Source organism: Giraffa tippelskirchi, chromosome 3 (genome assembly GCF_054371585.1).
Source record: "Giraffa tippelskirchi isolate mGirTip1 chromosome 3, T2T-mGirTip1v1.2.pri, whole genome shotgun sequence".
NCBI lineage: Eukaryota > Metazoa > Chordata > Mammalia > Artiodactyla > Giraffidae > Giraffa > Giraffa tippelskirchi.
The window spans coordinates 119221113-119247222 of NC_137277.1; the positions used below are offsets into that span (position 1 = coordinate 119221113).

At 35.0% G+C, this 26110-nt stretch overlaps 1 protein-coding gene across 11 annotated transcripts in view; it reads right to left on the reverse strand.

Annotated features, from left to right (window-relative positions):
* Positions 1 to 3165: 3165 nt before the first annotated feature.
* SPOPL (speckle type BTB/POZ protein like) overlaps positions 3166 to 26110 on the reverse strand; it is a 59784-nt gene continuing 36839 nt past the window's right edge. For 9 of the 11 annotated variants that reach the window (XM_081579110.1, XM_081579107.1, XM_081579103.1 and 6 more), the window contains 7 exons: positions 24577 to 24704; positions 17571 to 17748; positions 17435 to 17490; positions 15954 to 16076; positions 10979 to 11121; positions 10836 to 10889; positions 3166 to 7425 (listed from right to left, as the gene is read on the reverse strand). In XM_081579110.1, coding sequence (XP_081435236.1) covers positions 7281 to 7425; positions 10836 to 10889; positions 10979 to 11121; positions 15954 to 16076; positions 17435 to 17490; positions 17571 to 17748; positions 24577 to 24704 — 827 coding nt within the window. In that variant the 3' untranslated portion in view covers positions 3166 to 7280. The remainder of the gene's footprint in view (positions 7426 to 10835; positions 10890 to 10978; positions 11122 to 15953; positions 16077 to 17434; positions 17491 to 17570; positions 17749 to 24576; positions 24705 to 26110) is intronic. The other 2 variants (XM_081579113.1, XM_081579112.1) reach the window with 1 other exon arrangement.

Sequence of the window (26110 nt, forward strand, 5' to 3'; positions counted from 1 at the left end):
AAAAAAGACCTGCACACAGAGGCACATCAACAGAATGCACTGCTTTTCATCTCTACTGAATTTCAGTAAAATCACCATCTCCTCTCACCCCTGAGCCTCCATACTTACTCCCTTACAAAAACACTCTCCTCTCTGCCTGGCTAGCGTTAACTATTGTTGAGATGTACTACACAATACCCACTGCTCTCCTATTCACAGGCTCATTATTTTATTATTGATTTTATTAAATCCCATAAGAACAGGGATGTCTATTATACACCACAAATGAGATAATCACTGAATAGGTTTTTCTGATAGTAGATACGTTTTGTCATACTACTTCTGCTAGATCTTTGTGATGTTATCTTTGCTTTCTTCCTTTTTTGTTTCCTACTTGGCTCTCTCCCCTGACTTTGCCACACACACGGTATTTTGCGCTTTTGAGAATACATATTAAATGCCACCAGTGGATAGCTTAATTATTTTTAAAACATGATTAAATGTTTATAACTCAAAGTTTAAAAATGAGAAAACATTTTAAATTCTCAATTTATGGAAGAATTTTGCACTTTTATTTCCCAATTCCAGCTCCTTGTTCCTCTCATCTAGTTTCCTATTTACAATAGGTGATCACCTTCATGTTTTACATTTGTGAACCAGCCAGGGTTCATCAGTGAGGGAAGGGAAGGAGGACCCTCTGTAGGGTTGTGGGTCAACTTTAATGTTTGTTAAGTTCAATTCCGCTCAGTTCAGTTGTGTCGCTCGGTCGACCTCATGGACTGCAGTATGCCATATTTGTAAACAAAGTTACAATTGGTCAGACTTCCTTTTAACAGTTTAATACTCATGGCCAATCCTTTTAAGCCTCAACTTCCTATGCTTGAATTACTTTTGATCTCTTTTCAGCATTTCCTATGCTTTGGGTACTATGTTAATACGCTGCCTCTGTATAATTTGTGTTAACTTTAGAAGTGAATTACTAAACAGCTAAGAAGTCTTGTTCAAAATTTTTTTTTCACTTAAAAAGTATTGCCTAAGAAATACATTTTAAATTTTATTTAAATTTATTGCTTACTCACACTACTTTTGTTAGAAACATTAATCACTCCTTCTATTCCAATTATTATTTTTGAACTATGCAAACTCCTCCACTGTAAAGGAGGCCACTCTGTAAACTGGCCACTCCAATTTCAAGTGGGCCATCAGGGTTTTTCTTCACATCTGCTATTCCAGAACTCCTTTGCTCTTCTCAAATCTCTGAAATCAGCAAACTATGGCACCAAGTCAAATCCAGCCCACTGCTAGCTTTTGTATAGTTCTAATGGAACAGTCACCTTGTGTTTACAGTCTATGGCTGCTTTCACATTACAGTGGCATGGCCAGTGCATAAAATATTACTGCCTAGTCCTTTAGAAAGTAAGTTTGTTGCCTGTGTGCATGCTCAGTCGTGTCTGACTCTTTGCGACCCCATGGACTGGAGCCCACCAGGTTCCTCTGTCTGTGAAATTCTCCAGGCAAGAATACTGGAGCCAGTTGCCATTTCCTACACCAGGGGATCTTCCCAACCCAGGGATGGAACCCACATCTCCTGCGTTGGCAGGCATTCTATACCACTGAGCCACCTGAGAAACCCAGGCTCCTAGGCTTTTTCAATTGCATGCCACTTTCAATTTTTCTTATGCTTGCAAAATTTTCAAATGACCTGCACATACTTTGGGCATTTATCAAGTACACATTCTAAAAACCTGCTGCGGCAGTAATATCAGTCTTCATTGACAGTGGTTGCTTTTGTGCCTATGTGCATGCTGCAGTTGCTATTCCTAAATCCCTCAATTTTTTTCTTTGCACTTACCCATTAAGGCCTGGTCTGAATTTGTACAAAAGGTAAGATTAGATACCAGAGGAATTGTTTGGCTCTGATGTTACAGACTGCACAGAACTATACCTGAATCCTTTACAAATGGGAATTAAGGGCAGAGGGCAAGAGATGGAGGGAGAAGGGGAAATGAATACTCATTAACAGGGATGAGTTTGCCATCCCTTTGCCACTATCCACTGCAGATGCATGCAAACCTCAACACAGAATGTAAGAAAGTAGCAATAATGTCAATGTCTCTATTAATGTCTTCTATCTAAAAATAGTGATCAAAGCAAATGCCAGTCTTGACTCCTCTTAGAAAGGAATGAGGTGATAGAATGAGGAAAACACAATATTCAAGTGTTCTAAAGTAAAGTATGAAGGGGGCCAGCTGCTGCAGAATAAGGGAGAAGGTCATATATAGTTCAAAGTTTACAATGTGACCACTTGTCCTATCTTACTGTAGCTGTATAGGAAATATTTAAGTGTTTCAACTCTTTTATTCTTTTAAGGATAATTCAGTGTGTATGTGTGTGTTTATAGACTTTCACTGTACATTTCTGTCACTTTGGCCATATATGTGTGTATGTTTGTATGTAAATTTTTGGTCACATTTTGTGGCATATGGGACCCTAGTTTCCTCACTGGGGATAGAAGCCACACCCCCTGTATTGGAAGGCAGAGTCTTAACCACTGGATAGCTAAGGAAGTTCTTGGCCATAATTTTTAAGCACTGATTATGTTGCTGTTACCAAGCTGGTCCAGTAATATGCTGTCTGAAAGTTGCTCTTTTTGACAGCAGGAAATAATTAGCTGAAATTAAAAAGGAGTAGGAGGACCAGGGAAAGGAAATATTTAAGTGCTACATTAAATTACATAATATGAGCATTAAGTCACTCAAGAAAAGTGGTGAAAAGTGAAAGTCGCTCAGTTGTGTCTGACTCTTTGTGATCCCGTGGACTGTAGCCCACCAGGCTCTTCTGTCCACGGAATTCTCCAGGTAGGAATACTGGAGTGGGTTGTCATTCCTTTTTCCAGGAGATCTTCCCTACCCAGGGATTGAACCTGGTCTCCTGCATTGAAGGCAGATTCTTTACCATCTGAGCCACTAGGGAAGCAAGTACATATATATGCAACATCCCCAGATCAAGGAACAGGTCTTTAGTAGGTTCCAAAAAAACACTAGCCTCCCTATGTAGAAAAGACAATTACTATGCATAATTCTAAAGGTTACCACATCAAATACATAGCTCTTTTTCTAAGGCGTCACAGTAATCTGAAAAAGAATTATTCATACTTTTCAAATAAACACAAAATAAACCACATAATTCTGAATAAGTAGTAACAACTTTATTTTAACTCAACGTGCTGAAATGCAAAAAATATTTTCAGCAACAAGATACAAAAAGTATGTATCTCATCATTGACATCAGCTGATTAAAAATGAGGCTGAAAAGTTCAATGTCTTTATACATTTGAATCTTGAAAATCAATTCCCCCCACAACTGATTTTAAATAATTTCAGCAGACTTTTATTTTCAAAAATGGGACTCAAGTTATATCTTCATTCTAAAAAACTGAAGGCAAAAATTAACTGGGTTACAGTATACAATGATAAACTCTAACAACAGAAGAAGATTTAAATATAAGAATTCTTTTTCAAACGTAAAGTCCACATACTGCAAACAGAAGACACGGTGTGGTGATTTCATTCTTAGTGAAGAGGAAATCTCGCATGGTAGGCACTCAATATTTGTTCAACTGGACCTAAAATTTACATCATTCCATTTTAACACTTAAACAAAGTAGAGCTCATAATCTGTATAAAAGAGGTTTGCAAAATACTCTTATATGTGCTGAAAGTGCTGTCTTTATAATCTGAAAACACTAAAACCCACCCACCCACCTTGTTTTGCAAGAATCCACTGAATATTTTCATTTTACCCAGCAAAGAGCATGAACATCCAACTCAGAATAATTCACCTCTTCAAGTAGACTTGGCTTTGAGAAAAGCTTGCTGAGTTGGACTTAAAACAACTTACTGAAGTCCCTAGTGTTCTATTTTAGTTAACACTAGGAAGCATACAAAGATTCTTAGATTTTGAATTTATGCACAAAACTTAAATGGGTAAATAAATTAGTTAATAACATGTCTGGCAATTTAAGCTCTAACTTAAATCTGGTTTAAAAATAAAATAATGTTCATGACAAATTTTTAAGAGATCTTCATTAATATTTTTAAACTCAATTTCAAAACTGACGTCCTAAAAAGGCACTGTTTTCACATTTCATCATGCAGTAAATTGGTCACATTTTTGAGAATTATAATTTCCTCAATTGTCCCCCCAAATAAAGCACATTTAAATGGAATACATTTCAACTAACCTAAACTTTCAACATTTAACTGAGTCCTATTTTCAGAAATTCACTTTTGAACATACCACACACAAATCCAAGCAAATATACATATACACACATACACACACACACACACATGCCTAATGACCACGTAATACATGCAAGGATCTCCAATTACTATTTCAAGACAATGACACATGAGTATTCAAGGAGGTAACAATGGCAGGCCATATGTGATGGCACCTTCATATTTGTGCTCCAAATATTGATACACACTAAAATTAAAAAATGAAAAAGGCACAAATATAGTGTTTCTGTATCTCAATCTAAAGAACAGTTCTCCAATGGTTACTTTTATAATATGTAATGTTTAAGACCAGTAACTACTTTTCTAAGAAAGAGCTGTTTAGGTGACAAAAGAGAAACAGGAGCAGGCTTTAGTTCAAAAGGCAACACTGCTTTGGACGAAATCTATGTCTACTGAAAACCATGTGTATAGTTTAAAAAAAAAAAGGCTATTAGAACACTCACTTCAGAATACGTTAACAGTTTTACATTGCCTCAAGAACCCACAATACCAAAAATATACATAATAAATAAAAAAAATAAATCAACTACCATGTGATTCTGTTAATATAATGGTAGGCATTATATTATCTGAAAAGTGGACACTTCTACAAACGTGGATATCCTTACAGCACAGTGTTTGACATTTTTGGTACAAAATGTGTTACCAAACTAAAAAAAAATCTTTATAATAAAACCCTTCAGATTTTCAATAAACACTAAAGTAAGGGTAAGCTGAAATGTATATTGTAGATGTTACCACTGAAGTCACTATGGTTAGAAATGTAGATTCAAGCAGTGAATTAATTCACAATGCATCTGTGTGCATTTGATATAAATGGATACACCAGTATTTTTTTTTAATATATGACAACAAAATTCTAGGGCCTGACAGGGGAATTGTTTTCTTCTAAGACCCTGGCAAAATCTCAAATCCTTGAAGTGTATATGTATGTGTGTGTTTTTTTAAGCTGCACACTATAAATTTAAAAGGCTCAATCTTATGGTTTAGTTAAGAAGTGAATTTCTGCTCCTTATAATACTCTTACATAGTTTTCTGCTCCCTATAATACTCTTACACAGGATAGAGTCTATTCATATGTAAGAATCCTTCTATCCCAAGGTAGTCTTTCAATATTAAATTAAAGTTAATACAACAAAGACTCAAACTACAAAAGAAGAAATGAAGATATCTGAAAATACCATGTTTTCAAACTTCAGTTTGATGTGGATAACAAATGATTATTTGACAGTGTTTGTTCAATGTAAATATGAATCATTCTTGGTATATTAGGATTCAGTAAATACCTAATAGATAACAAAAATAATATCTATTTTAAAATTTTAGCTTCATTTTTTTTTTTTTTTGCCCTAACTTTAAAAACTAAATAAACAAATTATACAAATTTTAATCTGGAGAGTAGTTACATAGGTAAATATATAGATATATGCATTCTTTTTTCCAGTGACACACTTTTTCCCCTTGTGGTCAAACACAGATCTTGCCTAAGAAGCATACTACCACTGTTAGAGGAAATCCGATGCAGCACTTGACACTGATCGCTCCCGCTTCGCCACGACAATGCACTAGAACAGACCTCTGCTGTGAACAAACTGAAGATATGTATGTGTTTAAAGCTAAAATTCATTTATAATAAAGAACTGGCCTGTGAAAAGCAGTTTATAAACAGTTTATCCTGTTCACATTATGCATTATTTCAATTATCATCCACAATGTTGGTACAGTAACTGAGACAGACAGGAGAAACCTAGGGAGGAAAAAAGGTTTCAGAGTGTAGCCTGACATATTTCTAAGGGTCCTCTCCTTTGGTCTTCGAATAATAACAGTTCATAGTTTTTAGAAGGAGAGTAGACTGTCTAGGATTCATTTACTGTTCAGGTGCCTTCTCCAAAGTGTGATAAAACAGTAGTAAATTCAATAATGAATATCTGAAAGTCAAACCAATGTAACTATAATTGGGAATATCTTTCTTATCTATTATCACAAACATCCCAGTTGCCTCCATCTTTCTTAAAAAATTCTTTCAAAAGTTAAGACAATTAATTATACCACATCAATTTCCTCAAAAGAAAAAAAAAAAGAGTACCATTTAGCATATAAAAGTTACACATTAAAAGTGCATATATATCTTCTTAATTGGCCCAGTCATTAAATTTACATTTGGTCATCCTTTTTTTTAACATATAGAATTCTTCATGTAAATGTAGGTCACTATAAATTAAAAAAAAATTAATTCAGCACTAAACATGCTTTCTTCTTATTGAAATCTTAACCTCAATCAGTTCTCAATCATTGTAAACTTGGATAAACTCACAAAGAAACACCAAGTAAAGGTTTGTTATGCTTCTCTTAGTTTGTTGGACAGTTAATATACAAACATCACACATTTCACTAAAAATTTGGGCCAACTCATTGCATATTTGCCCCTGAAATGAAAAATAAATTAGAACTGAAGCAGTGTATTGCCATAACTTACCTTGAAGGTAAGCAGGTTCTCCTGTATTTATAGAACTTAGACTAGAAACATTACCAGTCATCTCCAACGCAAGTGCTTTTTTAAAGGAAAACCTAGTTTTAAACTTTTAGTACAGGACAAACCCCACAAAATTCATCTGCCTTTCTCAAACTAATGGAAGATCCTTTTGAAACTTACTATCTTCAGTTATCAATATTACTGCATTATGGAGCTAGTGCAATCCTGCATAGCCTTGGTCACAATGACAAGGCACAATAAAAAAATTAAAGTATTATATGAACAAGAGAAGTCACTGAAGATAATTTAAGGCCTTGAAGTGAATTAGAGTATAATCAGTCTAATTTAAAGCTGAAGAATAAACCATAAATTATCCACCTGAAATGCAAGCAATATGCTTTTTCAGCTTCTGTCCCGTGGACAAGACAACAGAAACAACTCTTGCTTATGGTTTGTGTATTAGAATCCTTCTGGACCTGGAGGAGTAAAAGTCAATTCCATTTTTCTACAGTTCATGGAAGGTTTCAAGACTGTTTAAGCCGTTTTCGTGGAATACCAAACTGTGGACACTGTGCAGATGCTAATGCTCGGAAGGCTTCTGCTACCAAATGTGGGTGAGACTGAATCATGGACTTCCACCCGGATGTTTCCATTATGTCCGCTGCTTGGCTGAAAAATAAAAGTAAGAGATATTTACTAAGGAGTACTTTTCAAAATGCATTGTTGCACTGTCATTTTTTTTTTTTTTAATTTATAGATTTCAAAATTCTGTCTCCCTATGTATTCACACCACTTGAATTCATTAAAATATCAATCATCTTTACCTTATTGGTATTTTCTGTTGTAACTGAAACTGTCCAATTTTTCTGCAAATTCGACTCTCCTGAAGTGTATGACACTGGTCTGCAGAGCTCTACTCCCACTGTTACCATTTCTACACTCACTCTTTCAAGAGTTCCTTTCTCTGGCTCTTACACACAGGTTTTCTCTAGAGTTCCAAGTTTTGCCCTCTACTCTTCTTTAATATTCATTGTTCACCTTATCTCAGCCACTTTCACAACTATCATACTCAACAGTGATAAACAGTGATTTGCTAAATCTTAGGCCTCCCCACAAGGTCTGTCCCCAACCGCCTGTTCTCTTTACTTGGATGTGCCTTGAAAGCCGTAAATTTCAGACTGAGGATAAGAACTCAACATGTCTCTCTTGATCCCCAAATTCTTCCTCTCTCATTTCCAATCAGCTAGTGCTTCCACCATCACCCAGTGATTCAAGTCAGAAACCTAGGAGTCACCCCAGATGCCATCCTTTCCAATCTATCATTAAAGCCCTATTTGAATTCCCAAAGGTATCCTGAATCCCTAGTTAAGTAAGGCCCACAACATTTCTTGCTTGAATTATTATAAGAGTCTCCTAATTTGTCTTCTACTCTCCTATCATGCTCTTCTCAAACCAGCTTCCATGCTACCTCAGTTAATAAACACCTTAAAAAGGTTGTCTTCTGCTGTTCTCCAGTGCCAGTACACAGGTTCTTTACAAACAGAAATGAGAAACAAAGTTTCCAAGTTCTTCCCCCTAGCTTTCTACCTCCCATTTCATGCTTTGGCACTTTGTATATTATTATTAACAACAACAACAACAACAATAGTGAACTGTTTATTGTTAAAGGATGTACAACATGCTCTGAGTTAACACAATTACTCAAGCAACAAATCTAGTTATCCTTGCTTGTCTCCTGTCTTCTCTCCTTTGTACCTACCTACCATCCAAGTAATATCCAAATATTACAGACTGACCATTCAAAATATTATATCCTTTCATTTCCCTCTAGCCCCACTATCACTAATCAAGTCCAATTTTTACCTTCATCTCTTGCTTGAACTACTTCAATACCTTTCTAACTGGCCTACCTATACATAACCATGCTCCTTAATTACCACCACCACCTCAACCTCCCCACACTCAAGCATGTGGAGAAATTGCTAAAACACATACCTGATCACATCCTACTCTAGGTTAAAATCTTTTACTGTATGCCCATCCTCTTTGAATAATGTCTAAAAGCCCTAATGTTATTTAAATGGCCTTCCACGATCTGATCTTTGCCTTTTTTCTCCAGCTTCTCATACCTCTCGTCCCCATACTGTTCCTTCTTATCTTCAAACTATTGCACACCTGTATCTTTTTTTTTTTCTGGGACATACCTTTCCACCTCTTCCCTCTTCTTCACCGGGGTAACTCCTACTAATACTTTAGGTCTTTATACAACAATTCTTCAAAAGGACTTTCTCTGACACTTAGGTCAGGTCCCTTTGCTATATGCTCAGATGGGTATGCACTGCCTTACCTATTATTACACTTTATTTCAACTACTTTGTTTAGTTCCTATATATCTCCTGCTAAACCATAAACTCCATGAAGGCACGAAAAACATATGTTGTGTTAGTAAATATCTGTCAAATGAATGATCAACTATTGCTTCATGCACCTATACTTGGATTCAAGTGATGCTTTCTGTCTGCAATGCCTTTTATTTCCTCCTCAGTTCTGCTCATTCCTATTCAGATTTTTTAAGGCAAAGCTCAGTCAGCTTTACATCTAAACCTCCAGCCTTAGTTGTGTCCTGCACATACCCTTCTTTTATCACATTACTTACCATATTATAATGAAATGATACATGCATGGATGTTTCTGTCATTAGATAAATTTCTTACGAACAAGGGTTTTTCCTCAAACTTGTTTTTATATGCAGCACCTTAGCATAGTGCTTGACACACAACTGATACTAGGCACATGTTTGCTGTACTAAACATTAGCTAATAACAATTAAAAAATTTGCCTGACATCAAATTACCAGTGTACTTTCACGTTTATAATTTCAACTCGTTGTTTAGAATCACACAGATTCTTAATATACCTGATATTTTCATTGATTTAATTCAACAAGTATCTATTGAAGGTCTCTACGTACACCATAGTTTCTACATGGGATACAGAATAAGCTTATATTTTTTGACACTATAAAAATATTTTAACAGACTAAAATCAGAGATTGAATGTGGCAAAGTATGAAGCATCACAAAATTATCATTCAATTTTTTTTCTAGGAACACATACCATGATAATGTATTATCTATTACACACTGACCAATATATAGACTAGCTAGTATTTTTAAAGTATTCACTCATTTTTACCTTCAGAAAACAGAATTCACGAACTATTAAGAATTCAGTTAACCAACTTCAAATCTATCAAAACAGATGAAAGCAAGGGAATCATAAGCCAAACATTCATTTTCTTGTCTTTGAAACAATCTTTTTTTAATTTCTTATATCAATTTTTGATAATTTCCAAGAACAGAGTTTAACGGTTTATAGGCAAAAACTAATCAAAAGCAGATGCAAATTCTTCAACCTACTGACTCTCCTTTTGATTCTGAGTAACTGCAAAGAGTAAAAAAGTCACTCTAAAAATGAGTGAAGAAGGGGGAAAAAAAGGGAATAATAAATTCTCACGGTTATGTCATTCTGAAGATTCAGGCTTAGAAAGACGTCCCGACTACCCTGCTCCTTAGAGTTTTACCAGGGGAAAGATCAAATTGCTACCATTTCTGGAAGGCTAGGTAATTAACCTAATGCAGAATGTGATGCAAGGTACCTGGCTGCCCTAAGAAGCAGTGGCATTCAAATGTCAAGAGTTTTCAGGCAAATCTGGAGGGTACATTTCCTCATAGAATAAAATACTATTTCCCACATTTTTAGAAATGCTTTCTGAAGGGGCAGACACAGGGTCTCTAGTAGTCACTGAAATACCTGGACTGAGCTACATGCTAATGTGAACATATATGCTTAAGAAAAGACAGTGTCCATCCCAGTTCACATTACAAGCTGATCTACAAGGGAGCATAGCCTCAAGAATCCACTATGTGGTTAAATTATTATTTTTTTAAACCGGCAGTTTGCTTCATGTCACTAATATCTGGATTCATACTTATTGTAGATGAACAAAAGGCTATGCAACAAACACTTAATTTCATGTATGCAGATCAACTTTAAGTCAGAAACTGATGTCATCTTACTTGCTGTTCCAGTTTTTCCCATCTTTACACCCAAGCTGTCGAAGTACACTGCACCTGCATTGAAGATTTAAACACACTTAAGAAAAAGTCAGGTGAAAAACTGTTGAAGGTGTCATGTCCACTGAAATACAAGCACAGCTTACCTATTAATAAAGTCTATGGCTTGTGCTTTCAATTGTTCTGCACTGTGCAAATCTGCAAGGACAAGGGTATCCGCAACATTTTCTACTGAGAGGTTACTACACAAAGCTTCTTCACACATGACCTTCAGCCGTTCCAGTGCATACTATCCAGAAAGGAAAACACAACATTAAACATTTATTCAAACTACCAAGTTCTAAATACATGATATTTATAACTTTAGAAAATGAAGTTAAAGCACGTTACACATCAAACTGAGGGTACTTTAAAAGTCTTTGCTGCTGCTGCTGCTAAGTCACTTCAGTTATGTCTGACTCTGTGCAACCCCATAGACAGCAGCCCAGCATGCTCCGCCGTCCCTGGGACTCTCCAAGCAAGATCACTGGAGTGGGGTGCCATTTCCTTCTCCAATGCATGAAAGTGAAAATGAAGTCGCTCAGTCGTGTCCGACTCTTCGTGACCCCATGGACTGCTGCCTACCAGGCTCTTCTGTCCAGGGGATTTTCCAGGTAAGAGTACTAGAGTTGGGTGCCATTGCTTTAAGTTATTTTAAATATAAAGAAAGTATGAGTTACTGCATTCAAGATAAAGACTAATTTTTCTTAAGAAATTTCTACCTTAAGAAAATTTCTATCTAAGTTCAAGATACAGGATGAAATGTCAACCCACTCCAACATTCTCGACCGGAGAATCCCGTGGACAGAGGAGCCTGGAGGGCTGAAGTCCAAAGGGATACGACTGAGTGACTGAACACACATGCAAGGTCGAGTGTGTTTTTAAAACAGGTTTATTCTTTAAAAATTTCTCAGTACTCAAAAAACAAACAAACAAAAAACAAACAAAAATACCCTTATTACTCAATATTCTTAATGAGTATATTTCTCTTTTCTACTATTTTAAACACCAGTCAGGACACTGCATATTGTCACTACTTAATTCTGAAAGATGATGCTGTGAAAGTGCTGCACTCAATATGCCAGCAAATCTGGAAAACTCAGCAGTGGCCCCAGGACTAGAAAAGGTCAGTTTTCATTCCAATCCCAAAGAAAGGCAATGCCAAAGAATGCTCAAACTACCGCACAATTGCACTCATCTCACATGCTAGTAAAGTAATGCTCAAAATTCTCCAAGCCAGGCTTCAGCAATACGTGCACCGTGAACTTCCAGATGTTCAAGCTGGTTTTAGAAAAGGCAGAGGAACCAGAGATCAAATTGCCAATATCCGCTGGATCATCGAAAAAGCAAAAGAGTTCCATAAAAACATCTATTTCTGCTTTATTGACTATGCCAAAGCCTTTGACTGTGTAGATCACAATAAAGTATGGAAAATTCTGAAAGAGATGGGAATACCGGACCACATGACCTGCCTCTTGAGAAACCTGTATGCAGGTCAGGAAACAACAGTTAGAACTGGACATGGAACAACAGACTGGTTCCAAATAGGAAAAGGAGTACGTCAAGGCTGTATATTGTCACCCTGCTTATTTAACTTATATGCAGAGTACATCATGAGAAATGCTGGGCTGGAAGAAACAAAAGCTAGAATCAAGATTGCCAGGAGAAATATCAATCACCTCAGATATGCAGATGACACCACCCTTATGGCAGAAAGTGAAGAAGAACTAAAGAGCATCTTGATGAAAGAGAAAGAGGAGAGTGAAAAAGTTGGCTTAAAGCTCAACGTTCAGAAAACTAAGATCATGGCATCTGGTCCCATCACTTCATGGGAAATAGATGGGGAAAGAGTGGAAACAGTGTCAGACTTTATTTTTGGGGGCTCCAAAATCACTGCAGATGGTGATTGCAGCCATGAAATTAAAAGACGCTTACTCCTTGGAAGGAAGGTTATGACCAACCTAGATAGCATATTTAAAAGCAGAGACATTACTTTGCCAACAAAAGTCCGTCTAGTCAAGGCTATGGTTTTTCCAGTGGTCATGTATGGATGTGAGAGTTGGATGGTGAAGAAAGCTGAGCGCCGAAGAATTGATGCTTTTGAACTGTGGTGTTGGAGAATACTCTTGAGAGTCCCTTGGACTGCAAGAAGATCCAACCAGTCCATCCTAAAGGTTCACTGGAAGGACTGATGTTGAAGCTGAAACCCCAATACTCTGGCCGCCTGATGCAAAGAGCTGACTCATTGGAAAAGACCCTGATGCTGGGAAAGATTGAGGGCAGGAGGAGAAGGGGACAACAGAGGATAAGATGGTTGGATGGTATCACTGACTCCATGTACATGGGTTTGGGTAAACTCCGGGAGTTGGTGATGGACAGGGAGGCCTGGTGTGCTGCCATTGATGGGGTCGCAAAGAGTCGGACACGACTGAGCACCTGAACTTAACTGCACTGAATCCTGAAGAAAAATTATAAAGCTTAATACTCATAACCATAACTTGTATTTGACATACATGTGAAAAGAACATACTTGGCAGCTTTACTGAGGTATAACTGACATACAATAAAATGCACATATTTGAATTTTATACAGCCACATAACCATCATTAAATCAAGAGTGAACATAGTCATTATCCCCAAAGTTTCCTTCTACCTCTTTGTAATCCTCCTTTCTCACCCCACCCCAGGCAAGACCTCTAATATGTTTTCTATTGCTAGAATTCATATTTTCTGAAGTGTTCTATAAAAGAAATCATACAATTTGCTCTTGTTTTTATCTGGCTTCCAGTCATTATAATTATTTTAAGATTCACTCATGCTCCTGTCTGTGTATCAATAGTTCTATGCTTTTTATTGCTCAATTGTATCCCATTGATCTGTTGATGAACATTTGGGTGTTTACAGTTTTTAGCTGTTACACATAAAGCTGCTATAAACATTCATGTAAGCCATTAAATGGGCATATGCTGTCTTTTCTCTTGAGTATAGACCTATAAATAAACGCACTGGATAATATGGTTAAATGTAAAATTTAAAAAAAAAATGCCAAACGGTCTTTCAAAGTGGTTGTTATCATTTTACATTCTCATAAGCAGTATATGAGAGTCCACATCCTTGACCATACTTGGTATGGTTTTAATAATTTTAGCTGTTATAATAGTCATAGAAGTATCTCACAGTGGTTTTAACTTATACTACCCTAATGAGGTTGAGCATCTTTTGATATACTTGATGGACATTTTAAGAATTGTCTATTCAAATATTTTTATTTTTAGAAATAACACTGTTTACTTATAATTGTTTTGAGAGTTCTTTATATAGTCTGAATAGGAAAAGTGAAAGTGAAGTCACCCAGTCACGTCCGACTGTTTGCCACCCCATGGATTGTAGCCCATGGAATTTTCCTGGCAAGAGTACTGGAGTCGGTTGACATTAAGTCCTTTATCATATATATTCTGGATAAAAGTTGTTCATCAGTTATGCTTTGCAAATATATTCTTCCAAGTCTGTGGCTAGTCTTTGTACTCGCCTGTGTCTTCCGAAGAGTTTTAAATTTCATTGAAGCCCAATTTATCATTTTTCCTTTTATGTATTTTTGGTGTCATAGCCAAGAAGTCTTTGCCTAGTGTAAGACTATGAAGATGTTCTCCTATATTTTCTTTTAGAAGTTTAAGATTTTTTTAGGTTTATAATCTATTCTGTGTTACTTTTTGTATATGATGTGAAGTACAGTTTTTTCAAGAGTTCAACCACAGTTCATCTTTTTGGGTACAGACTACCAATTCCTGCAGCAACATGTACTGAAAAGACTATCATTTCTCCAATCAACTATCCTTGCACTTTCATCAAAAATTATATAGTCATACATGAGACAGTCTATTTCTGTACTGTCTATTCTGTTCCAATGAGTTATTTGTCTATCTTGTCACCAATACAACAATGTCTTAAATACTAAAGCTTTATGAGTTCTCCATTTTATTAATAATCTCTTTCAAAGTTATCTGATTATCCTAGGTCCCTGCACTTGCATATAGATTTTTAAAACAGCTTGTCAATTTGTACCCCTCATCCCTGCAAAGGCAGGCTAGGATTTTGATAATGACATGTTGATTCTACTAATCAAAAGAGAAGTGAAATTTTAACAATGTTAAAATTTCCAGTCCATTAACAAGATTTTCTCTCCATTTACTGAGGTGTACCTGAATTTCTATTATCAGTATAATATTCAGCATACAGGTCTTGAACATCTTTTGTCAAACTCATGTCTACGTGTTTTGTATTTTTCATTCCATTATAATGGCATTTCTACATTTAAATTCTGAGACAGTTACAGATTTGAATAAGCTGTAAGAAATAAGTTTTCATATACACTTGTTCCAGTTTCTCCCAGTGGTAACATTTTTCAAAATGAGTATAATTATCACTATAAATGCATATTCATGCATACACATACAGACATATACATGGACAGAAGTAGCATGGATATTAGTACTTTTGGAGGAAGCTCCCAATGGGCTTTAGCGTTTTCAGGATTGAGAACTACTGACTCTGAAATTTCCTGCCACTTTTACACAGTTTCCCTTTCCTCAAGAAATAAGCACTGTAAAGGACATTACAAAACAAGATGTTTTTTCTCTATAGCCTTGTATTAAAACATAAATCTATGAATACAGGATTAAATTAGAAAAAATACACAATATTTTCTTCCTTTTTTATAGATGAACACCATGCACTGTATCTTAAGACTATCTCAAAATTGCAATAAATTATACGCACTACTGTGTATGTGTTCTCATAAAACAGAGTAAAGATACACTCAAAACTACTGAGTCTGAAGTTAACATTCCATTTGTTCCATATACTCTAAATTAGCTCAAGTTATTTTTATGTTTTATTGATTAAAAATCTTTTCATTTCCATATTATCCCACTGTGTTATTTCATCATACTCTCAAGAGGCATCCACAAATAGTATAAATTAATTCAATACTTCAAGTTATTGAGGGTTCTCATTTGATGATAGCTTTCTAGATATGTCAAGCTTGAGGACATTTTTCAGCTCTTTAAGACCTAATTACTTACTTTGTCTGCAGCTGCCAACAAGTTGTCAGCCATTTTGTCAAGGTTTGGCGCTTTCCCTGTGTAAATGAATCTCATCATTTCTTTAAAAACCTCAGGGTCTACATCATTTATTTCCACTCGATTCTGGTATTGAGAACACAAAAAATGTTGTATTTCAAAAAAACACATAGACAATGAACCAGAGCAAAACTGACAATAATTTAAAAGCCCCGAATCTGTACTTAAACAATGTACAACTCAAATATTCATTAAAGTGTATTTTAAAAGTTAAGCAGGCAGGTCTAAGAAGAAGTATACCAAGTCAAGCACTACCATGTAGAAATAGAAACCCCCGTTTCTCAGTTAAAAAGTCAAATACAAATAAAAACAAATCTGTAAGGCCAAACTAAATATATCTTTATTCAGTTTCTGACCTCTATCTTAGAGGAAGATGGCTATTAACTTTTTTTGTTTAAAAGAATTAGGTTGTAATACCATGCCTAAGACCCTATAATGGTTCTTAGTCCCAGCTTTAAGTAAAGGTAAGGTCAAGTATTTGAGAACCTATCAGAGTTCACAACCTCAGAAATCTCTTACAAAAACGGCACATGATATTATCTCCTGGTACATCATCTCTCTGCTTGGGACATCCTCAAGTCCAAAGAGGACTGGTTGCTTTTTAACTCCTGAATTTTTGTATTCAGTTTCTCTCCTGAGATCTATGAAGCTAAATATCTAACACTATACACCACCAAACATTTCTGATCTTTTGATGACAATAACATTTAACATCATTGACCAGAAGACTGATCACACTACCAGGCCAGACCAACAATCAAAGGAAAGAAAGCAGCTATTTTATTGCAGCCTCTAGTTCTGCAGGGAGGAGAAAGCTGAGCCACATAAATAAACAGGAGTTGCCCAGTTGGAGCAATAAGGCTCACATGTAATACAACCAGCAAAAATCAATCTCTGGTCTTTGGTCTGACTACATTTCAAAATGGCAGATGAAAGAGAAATACCTGGGAAAACCAAATGGGTAGTATTACAGTTCAAGTAGACTAATAATAACGTAATTTATGTCCTTTATTAAATATAATACACATATTCTTATTACAGTGGTAAAAAGAATGTAGGAATTGTTTCTGTTCTAGAAAATAAATTCCAAAATCAACTCAAAAGTCTGGAAAGAAGGAATACACACCTTAACTGGAGAACTCTCAAAGAGGTATGGATCAGAACAGTCCTTTCAGATAGCTATCCTTTTTGATAACAACTATTCACTTATTTTGCTACCAAAGGGGTGCTACAATAGCTGTTATATGGAATATTAGTCCACATTAAGCTACATCTATTTTTCTACTATAGAACCCATTTCACCCCATCCTCTTATTTCTTTCTAAAATCATAACAATAAGAACATGCACTGTTACTTTTAAAATATACATACCAATATCCTACATGTATATAAATTAGATGTGAGCCTTTTAAACAAGGTTTACCTTTTTGCTTTCTTCCATTTCATGTTCAAACATGGCATTAAAAACTGGGGATCGAGCTGTAACAAGATTAAGTATTATTATTTAATGCAAAAATTTATGAAAGAAATGCAATATATTACTCAAAAGTAGAAAGTACCTGCAAGAACAGATTTATGAGCTTTAAATTCTTGTCCTCTCACAAAAAAACTGCAATCTGTAAATCTTCTGTTTTCCCAGAGATTACCTAAATCTTCTGCTAGTCGGCATTCAGGCACCTTTAATGTATTTGTATTAGTATGTCCTGATATATTTACTGAATCTTGGACCACACTCACCTAATAAAAAAAGGTACAGCAAGAAAAAATACTTTCATAAATTAATATCAGGAGTAAGCTACTAAGTTTCAACCTAAACTTATCATTAAAATCACATAGAAAATTCAATGTACTCCTTGTCAAAACTGCTAACATTTGGGAACTGAATTTAAAGCCACAAATTAAAGGAGAGAAATGATACAGAAAAAAAAAAATTGAAACGAATTAGATAATTTTAAGTGACATTTTATGTAAATAAATGGCTTACTGATTCCTGAGAATGCTCAGTTATTAAAGTAATCACAAAAATTATTTCTCAACAACAAAAAAAGGTCATAATATGATTCCAAATTCAAACAGGAGAAAATACTTTTGTGAGGAGAAAGAAATTAAATTTTCTTTTTTATTTTCTCACATTACAGAACTATCAACATTTAAACCTTATTAAACATACAATAAACACAGCATAACACTTATGACATTTTAGACTATTTTAAAATGTTGTTTAAAACTACAGACTATAATATGCAATTTGGGCAGCATTTTAAGTGTTGTCCCTACATGTTTCAATGCTAATAACACTGATTTAAATATCTAGTAATATTGATTTAAATTTTAAAGCATAAGAATTCTCACAGAACAATGTAATTATTAATGTTCATGGAAATCCTTTATTAAAAAAAACAGTAAGAATATAACTTAGTTCAATTAGACCTTTAATTTACCTATGAAATAATCAATAAATAAAAGTTGGTATGATTAAAACATTGCTTTTACATGGAGCCCAACATAATATGGATTAAATTATTTCTCATTAAAGATGACTATATTAAAAGACCACTAAGTCTGGCACAAACTTTAAGGAAAGGAATACACTGTTAATATTACTAGAAATTTCACTTTATATTTAATAAGTGGAAAAAAATACTACCTCAGCTAGTAAAGCAAATCTTTTAGAGTAAATGAACCATCTTTCACAAAAAAATGCTGTTTTGGTTACCTATGTTTTAAGCTGCTAAGTTTTCTGGTTGCTTTGTTATGCAGCAATACATGACTCTGTTAATTTAAAGTCGTATTTCAAAAGGTTTTTGTTAATTAAAAGTAGGTATGTATATGGACAAATAAACTATGTAGAAATTGTACACTGGAAATGGATCAGTTCAGTTCAGTCGCTCAGTCGTGTCTGACTCTTTGCGACCCCATGAACTGCAGCACGCCAGGCCTCTCTGTCCATCTCCAACTTCCGGAGTCTACCCAAACCCATGTCCATCGAGTCGGTGATGCCATCCAACCATCTCATCCTCTGTCATCCCCTTCTCCTCCCGCCCCCAATCCTACCCAGCATTAGGGTCTTTTCCAATGAGTCAACGTTTCGCATGAGGTGGCCAAAGTATTGGAGTTTCAGCTTCAACATCAGTCCTTCCAATTAACACCCAGGATTGATCTCTTTTAGGATGGATTGATTGGATCTCCTTGCAGTCCAAGGGACTCTCAAGAGTATTCTCCAACACCACAGTTCAAAAGCATCAATTCTTCGGCGCTCAGCTTTCTTCACCATCCAACTCTCACATCCATACATGACTACTGGAAAAACCATAGCCTTGACTAGACGGACTTTTGTTGGCAAAGTAATGTCTCTGCTTTTAAATATGCTATCTAGGTTGGTCATAACTTTCCTTCCAAGGAGTAAGCGTCTTTTAATTTCATGGCTGCAGTCACCATCAGCAGTGATTCTGGAGCCCAAAAAAATAAAGTCTGACACTGTTTCCACTCTTTCCCCATCTATTTCCCATGAAGTGATGGGACCAGATGCCATGATCTTAGTTTTCTGAATGTTGAGCTTTAAGCCAACTTTTTCATTCTCCTCCTTCACCTTCATCAAGAGGCTCTTTAGTTCTTCTTCACTTTCTGCCATAAGGGTGGTGTTAACCGCATATCTGAGGTTATTGATATTTCTCCCGGCAATCTTGATTCCAGCTTGTGTTTCTTCCAGCCCAGCGTTTCTCATGATGTACTCTGCATATATGTTAAATAAGTAGGGTGACAATATACAGCCTTGATGTACTCCTTTTCCTATTTGGAACCAGTCTGTTGTTCCATGTCCAGTTCTAACTGTTGCTTCCTGACCTGTATACAGGTTTCTCAAGAGACAGGTCAGATGGTCTGGTATTCCCATCTCTTGAAGAATTTTCCACAGTTTATTGTGATCCACACAGTCAAAGGCTTTGGCATAGTCAATAAAGCAGAAATAGATGTTTTTCTGGAACTCTCTTGCTTTTTCGATGATCCAGCGGATATTGGCAATTTGATCTCCGGTTCCTCTGTCTTTTCTAAAACCAGCTTGAACATCTGGAAGTTCATGGTTCACGTATTGCTGAAGCCTGGCTTGGAGAATTTTGAGCATTGCTTTACTAGCATGTGAGATGAGTGCAATTGTGCGGTAGTTTGAGCATTCTTTGGCATTGCCTTTCTTTGGGATTGGAATGAAAACTGACCTTTTCCAGTCCTGTGGCCACTGCTGAGTTTTCCAAATTTGCTGACATATCGAGTGCAGCACTTTTACAGCAACACCTTTGAGGATTTGAAATAGCTCAACGGAATTCCATCACCTCCACTAGCTTTGTTCGTAGTGATGCTTTCTAAGGCCCACTTGACTTCACATTCCAGGATGTCATGGACCAAATTACTAACATGCTAAGAAAGTATAATAATAGTCTAATATAAAATGCTTGAGAATATTAAGTCTCATTAGTCCTTACTCACCTAGATGTAATAACATCTATTTCATATGAATGAACTGACACTTCTAAAGAAAAGCTTTATTTTCTGAGGATATTCTCAGTAACCATTTTGTTCTCCTGATTTTATTAATCTTTTTGAAATCACATGCCATAAAAATCATCTAATCCAATCACCTTATTTTATTAAAAAATTTGAAAAAGTGAGATCCAGAGAAGATAACGAAAGTGTCCTAAATCCAGTGCTAGTCAGTATCAGAGGAAGACTAGATCTACACCCCCAGATTCCCTTTTTTAGCATTCTTTGCACTATACAGTATGTCTGTGGATTTTTTTTAAAAAAGTAGCAGTATTAATACTTTAATGCAATTATGGCTCTGAAGGGATTTATTGCAACAATCTTCTAAGAAGGTTTTCAAATACAGAAGCTAAGACATTATGCACATAAATAAGTCCTCCAATAAAGATTCTTCTATTAACTTTTAATAATTCAAATTGTTTCCAAAATTTTACAAATTACAAAACAGGGGAAAAATCTTCAGTAATTCTTACCTGACTACTGTTATATTATACATTATACTATATATGTATGATATGATATATTATATCATACATTATAACTTAATGATACTGAAATAAAAAATACTGGTATCACTATTCAGGGTTTAGTCAAGGGTCACAAAGACAGCATTTACTTGTTCATATCAGCACTGCTCTTGTAACTTCTACTGAGCAAAAGCTGGAGTGAATTGAACAGTTCAATTACTTGCATAAAGTACGTAGGATGTAGTGGAGTCATAAGAATGTGATCATATTTAAATTTAGGAAAGGATTTCTTAAGTTCTATTTATTGTTTAATTATCCTAACTCAAAACAATATATTTAATGTTAAAGTTTCACAAAAATCAGGTGATAGAAGGAAAAAAGATTAAATAAAAGCTATTTCATAGATAGATGTTATATTTGACTATACATAATCATAATTCAGAAGAATTTATATTATTGGCATACACATCTACATATAATTATCACAGTAGCCACAAATTTTAAGTAAGACAGAATTAACATTTCATACACTCTGAAGAGTATTCAAGGGACTACAGAGCAGAAATTAATGATCTAATTTAAACTGTTATGCATTGAGTTGTGATGATTTTTTCTGACACCTGCAATCAAGAAATTGGTAAAATTTTAGCTTTTTCTAGTACATATTCAAATATAGGTAATGAACATTCTTATGAATGGAACTTAAGAGTAAAAAAAATTCAGAAGAAAGGCTGAGATTCTTTTCTGAAGTGGTTGTTCTTTCAAAATAAAATGACAAATGCACAATACTCAAAACTGACAAATGCTGCAAAGTAATACCTCAAACTCGTCTGACAGCTCTTTTTCAAATTTGCTTTTGGCTCAACTCTGAGGATATATTTCAGCCTAAAGATGAAAATGTGCAGGCTCTAATCAGCTATGACTGTACTAGAAATCTGGGTCTCCCGTAGTGTGGAATTAAGGTGACTATTGTTTCCTATTTTTAAAACTCTCTCAATTCTCTGAACAAACTGTAAAGACTAGCTAGGAATTTACAAAGGTGCATAGTGCTACAAATCTTGATGCTCTAATCAACTACTGAACCATCCCTCACACTGGCTCCAAAATGAGAAACTTCTAAGGTAGTCCGATTTCATATAATTTTCCTGAATAGTGGGTCTTAGACTTTCTGGCTTTCAAATATAGGCATCCTTTTTTAGAAACTGGGTGATAGAAACTCCCATCCATTACCAAAAGTATATTAAAACAGAAAGGATAACTTAGTAACAGAAAAATAGGAGGAAAAAACATTCTAAATGAATTAATTTAATTTTATGAAAAATTCATTACCTATATTATCTACCCATATATATAGTCTTCTGTTTACCACAGACTAGCATGGGTCTATAAGTGATAAGTGAAGTCACTCAGTCGTGTCCGACTCTTTGTGACCCCATGGACTGTAGCCTACCAGGCTTTTTTGCCCATGGGATTCTCCAGGCAAGAATACTGGAGTGGGTTGCCATTTCCTTCTCCAGGGGATCTTCCCAACCCAGGGATCGAACCCAAGTCTCCCACACTGCAGGCAGACACTTTACCCTCTGCATGGGTCTATAGATTGAGACTATTTAAAATCTGTTGGATTCCAAAAGATAAATTAATCTAACCAATTTTCTGTTTTTCCTACTTATTCTTCAATTCCTGTTTTCTGCATCACTTTGGGAAAGAAGAGGCAGAAAGATCTGTTTACACTGACAGAAATTTCTAGCTCTGGCTACTTGATTCATAGGACTTGCAAGATGACTTATGTCTTGCACAAAAGGGTAGCACCAAACTGCCTTACCTGTCTACAGCACCACTTGCAGGGGAGGGGGAGGAGGCAGTTCTTTAGGTAGGGCAGTGCAATGCTTCCTCCTCTTCTGCAAGCAGTGCTGGAGATGCTGTAGAAGGAAGGGCATCAGTGAGAGGTATGGAAAAAACGGTGGAGGGCAGGAGGAAAGTTTGTTCAAAGCCCACCTATGTTAAATACAGTGCCCAAGGTATGAATGTCTGTATCAGTAAAGGTACATATTATAGTATCTAACACTAAATGTGATCAACTTAAAATGTATGTCACTGGTGGGTTCTATTTTTAGGAGGTGACTAGCATGTAAAATTTAGCATGTGGATAAAAAATATACTTCAAAAACATGTATCAAAATAAATCTTAGTTTCAGCCTTCATTCTGAATTTTTTAGTTGTCTAGGTTCCAATAAAATATAGTTAGGGAAGCATACTTTAGTAAACAGTATTTCAATTCTAAAAACAGAAACATTTTCTTAAAATTCTCAAAACGACTTTAAGCTGCAGTATTTTTTTTTTCCTTAATTGGATTATATAGCTTTTAATGTCCTTTAAATTCCAAGATTATGTGATTAAAATAAATTAATATGTTGAAATTTAAGATAACTACTAAAATTCTGAAAAGATTCTACATTATGAATGCTAAAATAACACACTCTATAATTATTTAGAATACTACTTAGAGTATCTCTCTGTTGGGAATAAATGCTCTACTGTATATTTTTATCAAATTATTTAATGATAAGCTCTGCTCAAGACACTTGTACTATGTGCATTATCAACCAAATAATAGTATGCATAACAAATTCATCTTATAGTTCATTTCACTTGTCTAAGTGAAAATAAGATGCATTCTATTTGCACTATGTAGTCTCTGGGGCCGTATTTCAATTATTCTTCTGACACAGCATGATAACATAATTAGTTTGTAATCTTGTCAAGAAATTTTACACATTTTCTATAAGAAGCGTCAGGCTAATTCAGTAGCAGTTAAGTAAGTTATTGCACTTTTAAGATACTCATCTGTCTACAATAACCTCCTGAAATATATTTAATGTTGAGCTTACCCTATCATTTCAGCAGCTCATATAGATAAAGCTATGTAATAACAATGACAGAAGCTAGTTCAAGCCTCAAATTAAGATAAATCATAAGTGTAAATTATTGGAAGGGGCAATGCTAGCAACTTTCAAAAGATGGCATTTCATGCATATGATTATATCATATGTTTGTCAACAAAGGTGTAGCTTAAAAATTTTGAGATGCCATTGTTTATAATGCTAACATCTGTTTGAATAAATGAACAAAAAGCTTCCCAATCTTTCTTCAGACACTTTCACTACCATGCAAGTATGGATTCAAACTGATAAGCCACTATATTTAATATCATCAATCTGAATACGACAAAAAATGCTGACCATTTAGAATTATTCAGAATGAAGAAGATATTTAGAAATTTTCATATAAAGTCATAAACATCCAGAGTCTTTGTATGAGGAAAGTATGTGATAGTATAACTGTATAAACAATTTATAGCTAACGATAGGAATTTTTTCAGGCTGGCTACTATACTGATTTCTAAGAACTTGTCAGCTTTTACTGTTAGAATATTTATATAAAGCCTTACCTATTATAACTGTTAGTTAATTTAAAAAGTGCAATCAATATTGTTCTAGTGCATATTTTTCCTTTATTACTAAATATAATCAAACACTGAGTTCCTTGAATAAAAAAATGTACCCACCTCACAAAATAATGTAAGCTTGTCATCTGGTAAAAGACCATTAGCTTCATCAAGCAAAAAATCTCTTCGAATGAATTTTTTAAAACCCCAGTCCTTCCCTTGTACGAATCGATATGCTCTTTGGCTTTCTGGTGGAAAACAGAATATAAGTTTAAATAAAACAAGTATTCAAGAAACATTCTGCTAATAATAACAATTAAATGAAGGTGCAAAATTAGGACTTGACCAATAAAAAATACATCCATCATAAAAATTATAGATATATGTCTTCATAAGTAAAATGTCAGTAAGAGTTACACTAGATAGAACCAGATCATTTCACAGCACTACCACAAATTCTGGCCACTCTCAATGAGCTCACTTCCAGATTCCTAGATATCTAAGTAGAAGAAAAGCCAGATCAAATCTCAAGGAGAAGTAAGAGATCTTTCAAACAATCTAAGCCCTTTAATAATAAAGTAGGATCAAAACACAGTGGCAAAGGCATAGTATTCATTATCTAGTATCAGAACCAGATTAGAAACATTAATTTCTTGCTTCTTTCTTTAAAAAAAGGATGCTCTAAATAACCAGGGCATTCTATAAGCTTTCCTAGGATAACCATTCCACTGATATAAATATAAGTTTTATGGAACTAGAGAAAAATCCATTAACTGGAGAAAAAAGCTAAAAAAAATCCTCTATCATTTGTTAGGTCTTTAAACATAATCCCATTACCTCTAGAAACAATTTTCATCAAGGTCCACAGGATGGTTTTGGTGTGATCAATAAAATATTTAATAAATGTCTAAAGTAAAGTTTCTTATGCCTTATATATACTGGTTAATAACTATATACTATGAAATAAACAAGGTCCTTTATAGAAAGTATTCACTATTGCTATACAAGTTGAAGGTAGAAAATCAGTAATATATCTAATTGAGATACTCCATTTTATGGACTAAATGTATACCATTCAAAGTTTTATGTTGAAATCCTACCCATAGTGTGATGGTAATAAGATGCCAATGACTGGGATCAGATGAGATTGTGAGGGTAGAGATCTTCATGAATGGGACTAATGCTCTTATAAAAGAGACCCCACAAGCTCCCTAGTCCTTTCCACTATGTGAAGACACAGTGTAACATTGGCAGGTCTGTAAGTAGTCTTCACTAGAATCTGACCATGCTAGAACTCTGATCTTAGATTCTCGGCCTCTAGATTTGTGAGAAATAAATGTCTGTTGCTTATATAGGCCACTCAGTCTATGCTACTTTGTTACAGCAGCCTGAACTAAGACATTATCCTATCTTACATGTCAGAATTATGAAAATACATGTGACACTATGTATTACTTCAGCAAGGAGATATATTATTTAAAATGCGTTTTGGAGTTTTTTTGTAATGATGTTACTTGATATTGTTAATCACTTCTAGAAATCACTTAAAATTTAACGCACAATATATTTTCCTACTATACACACTGTACATTTTCTACAATGATCTTTTACAATGAAGTGCCAGGCTACATTTTCAGCTGGCTATAATTCAGAG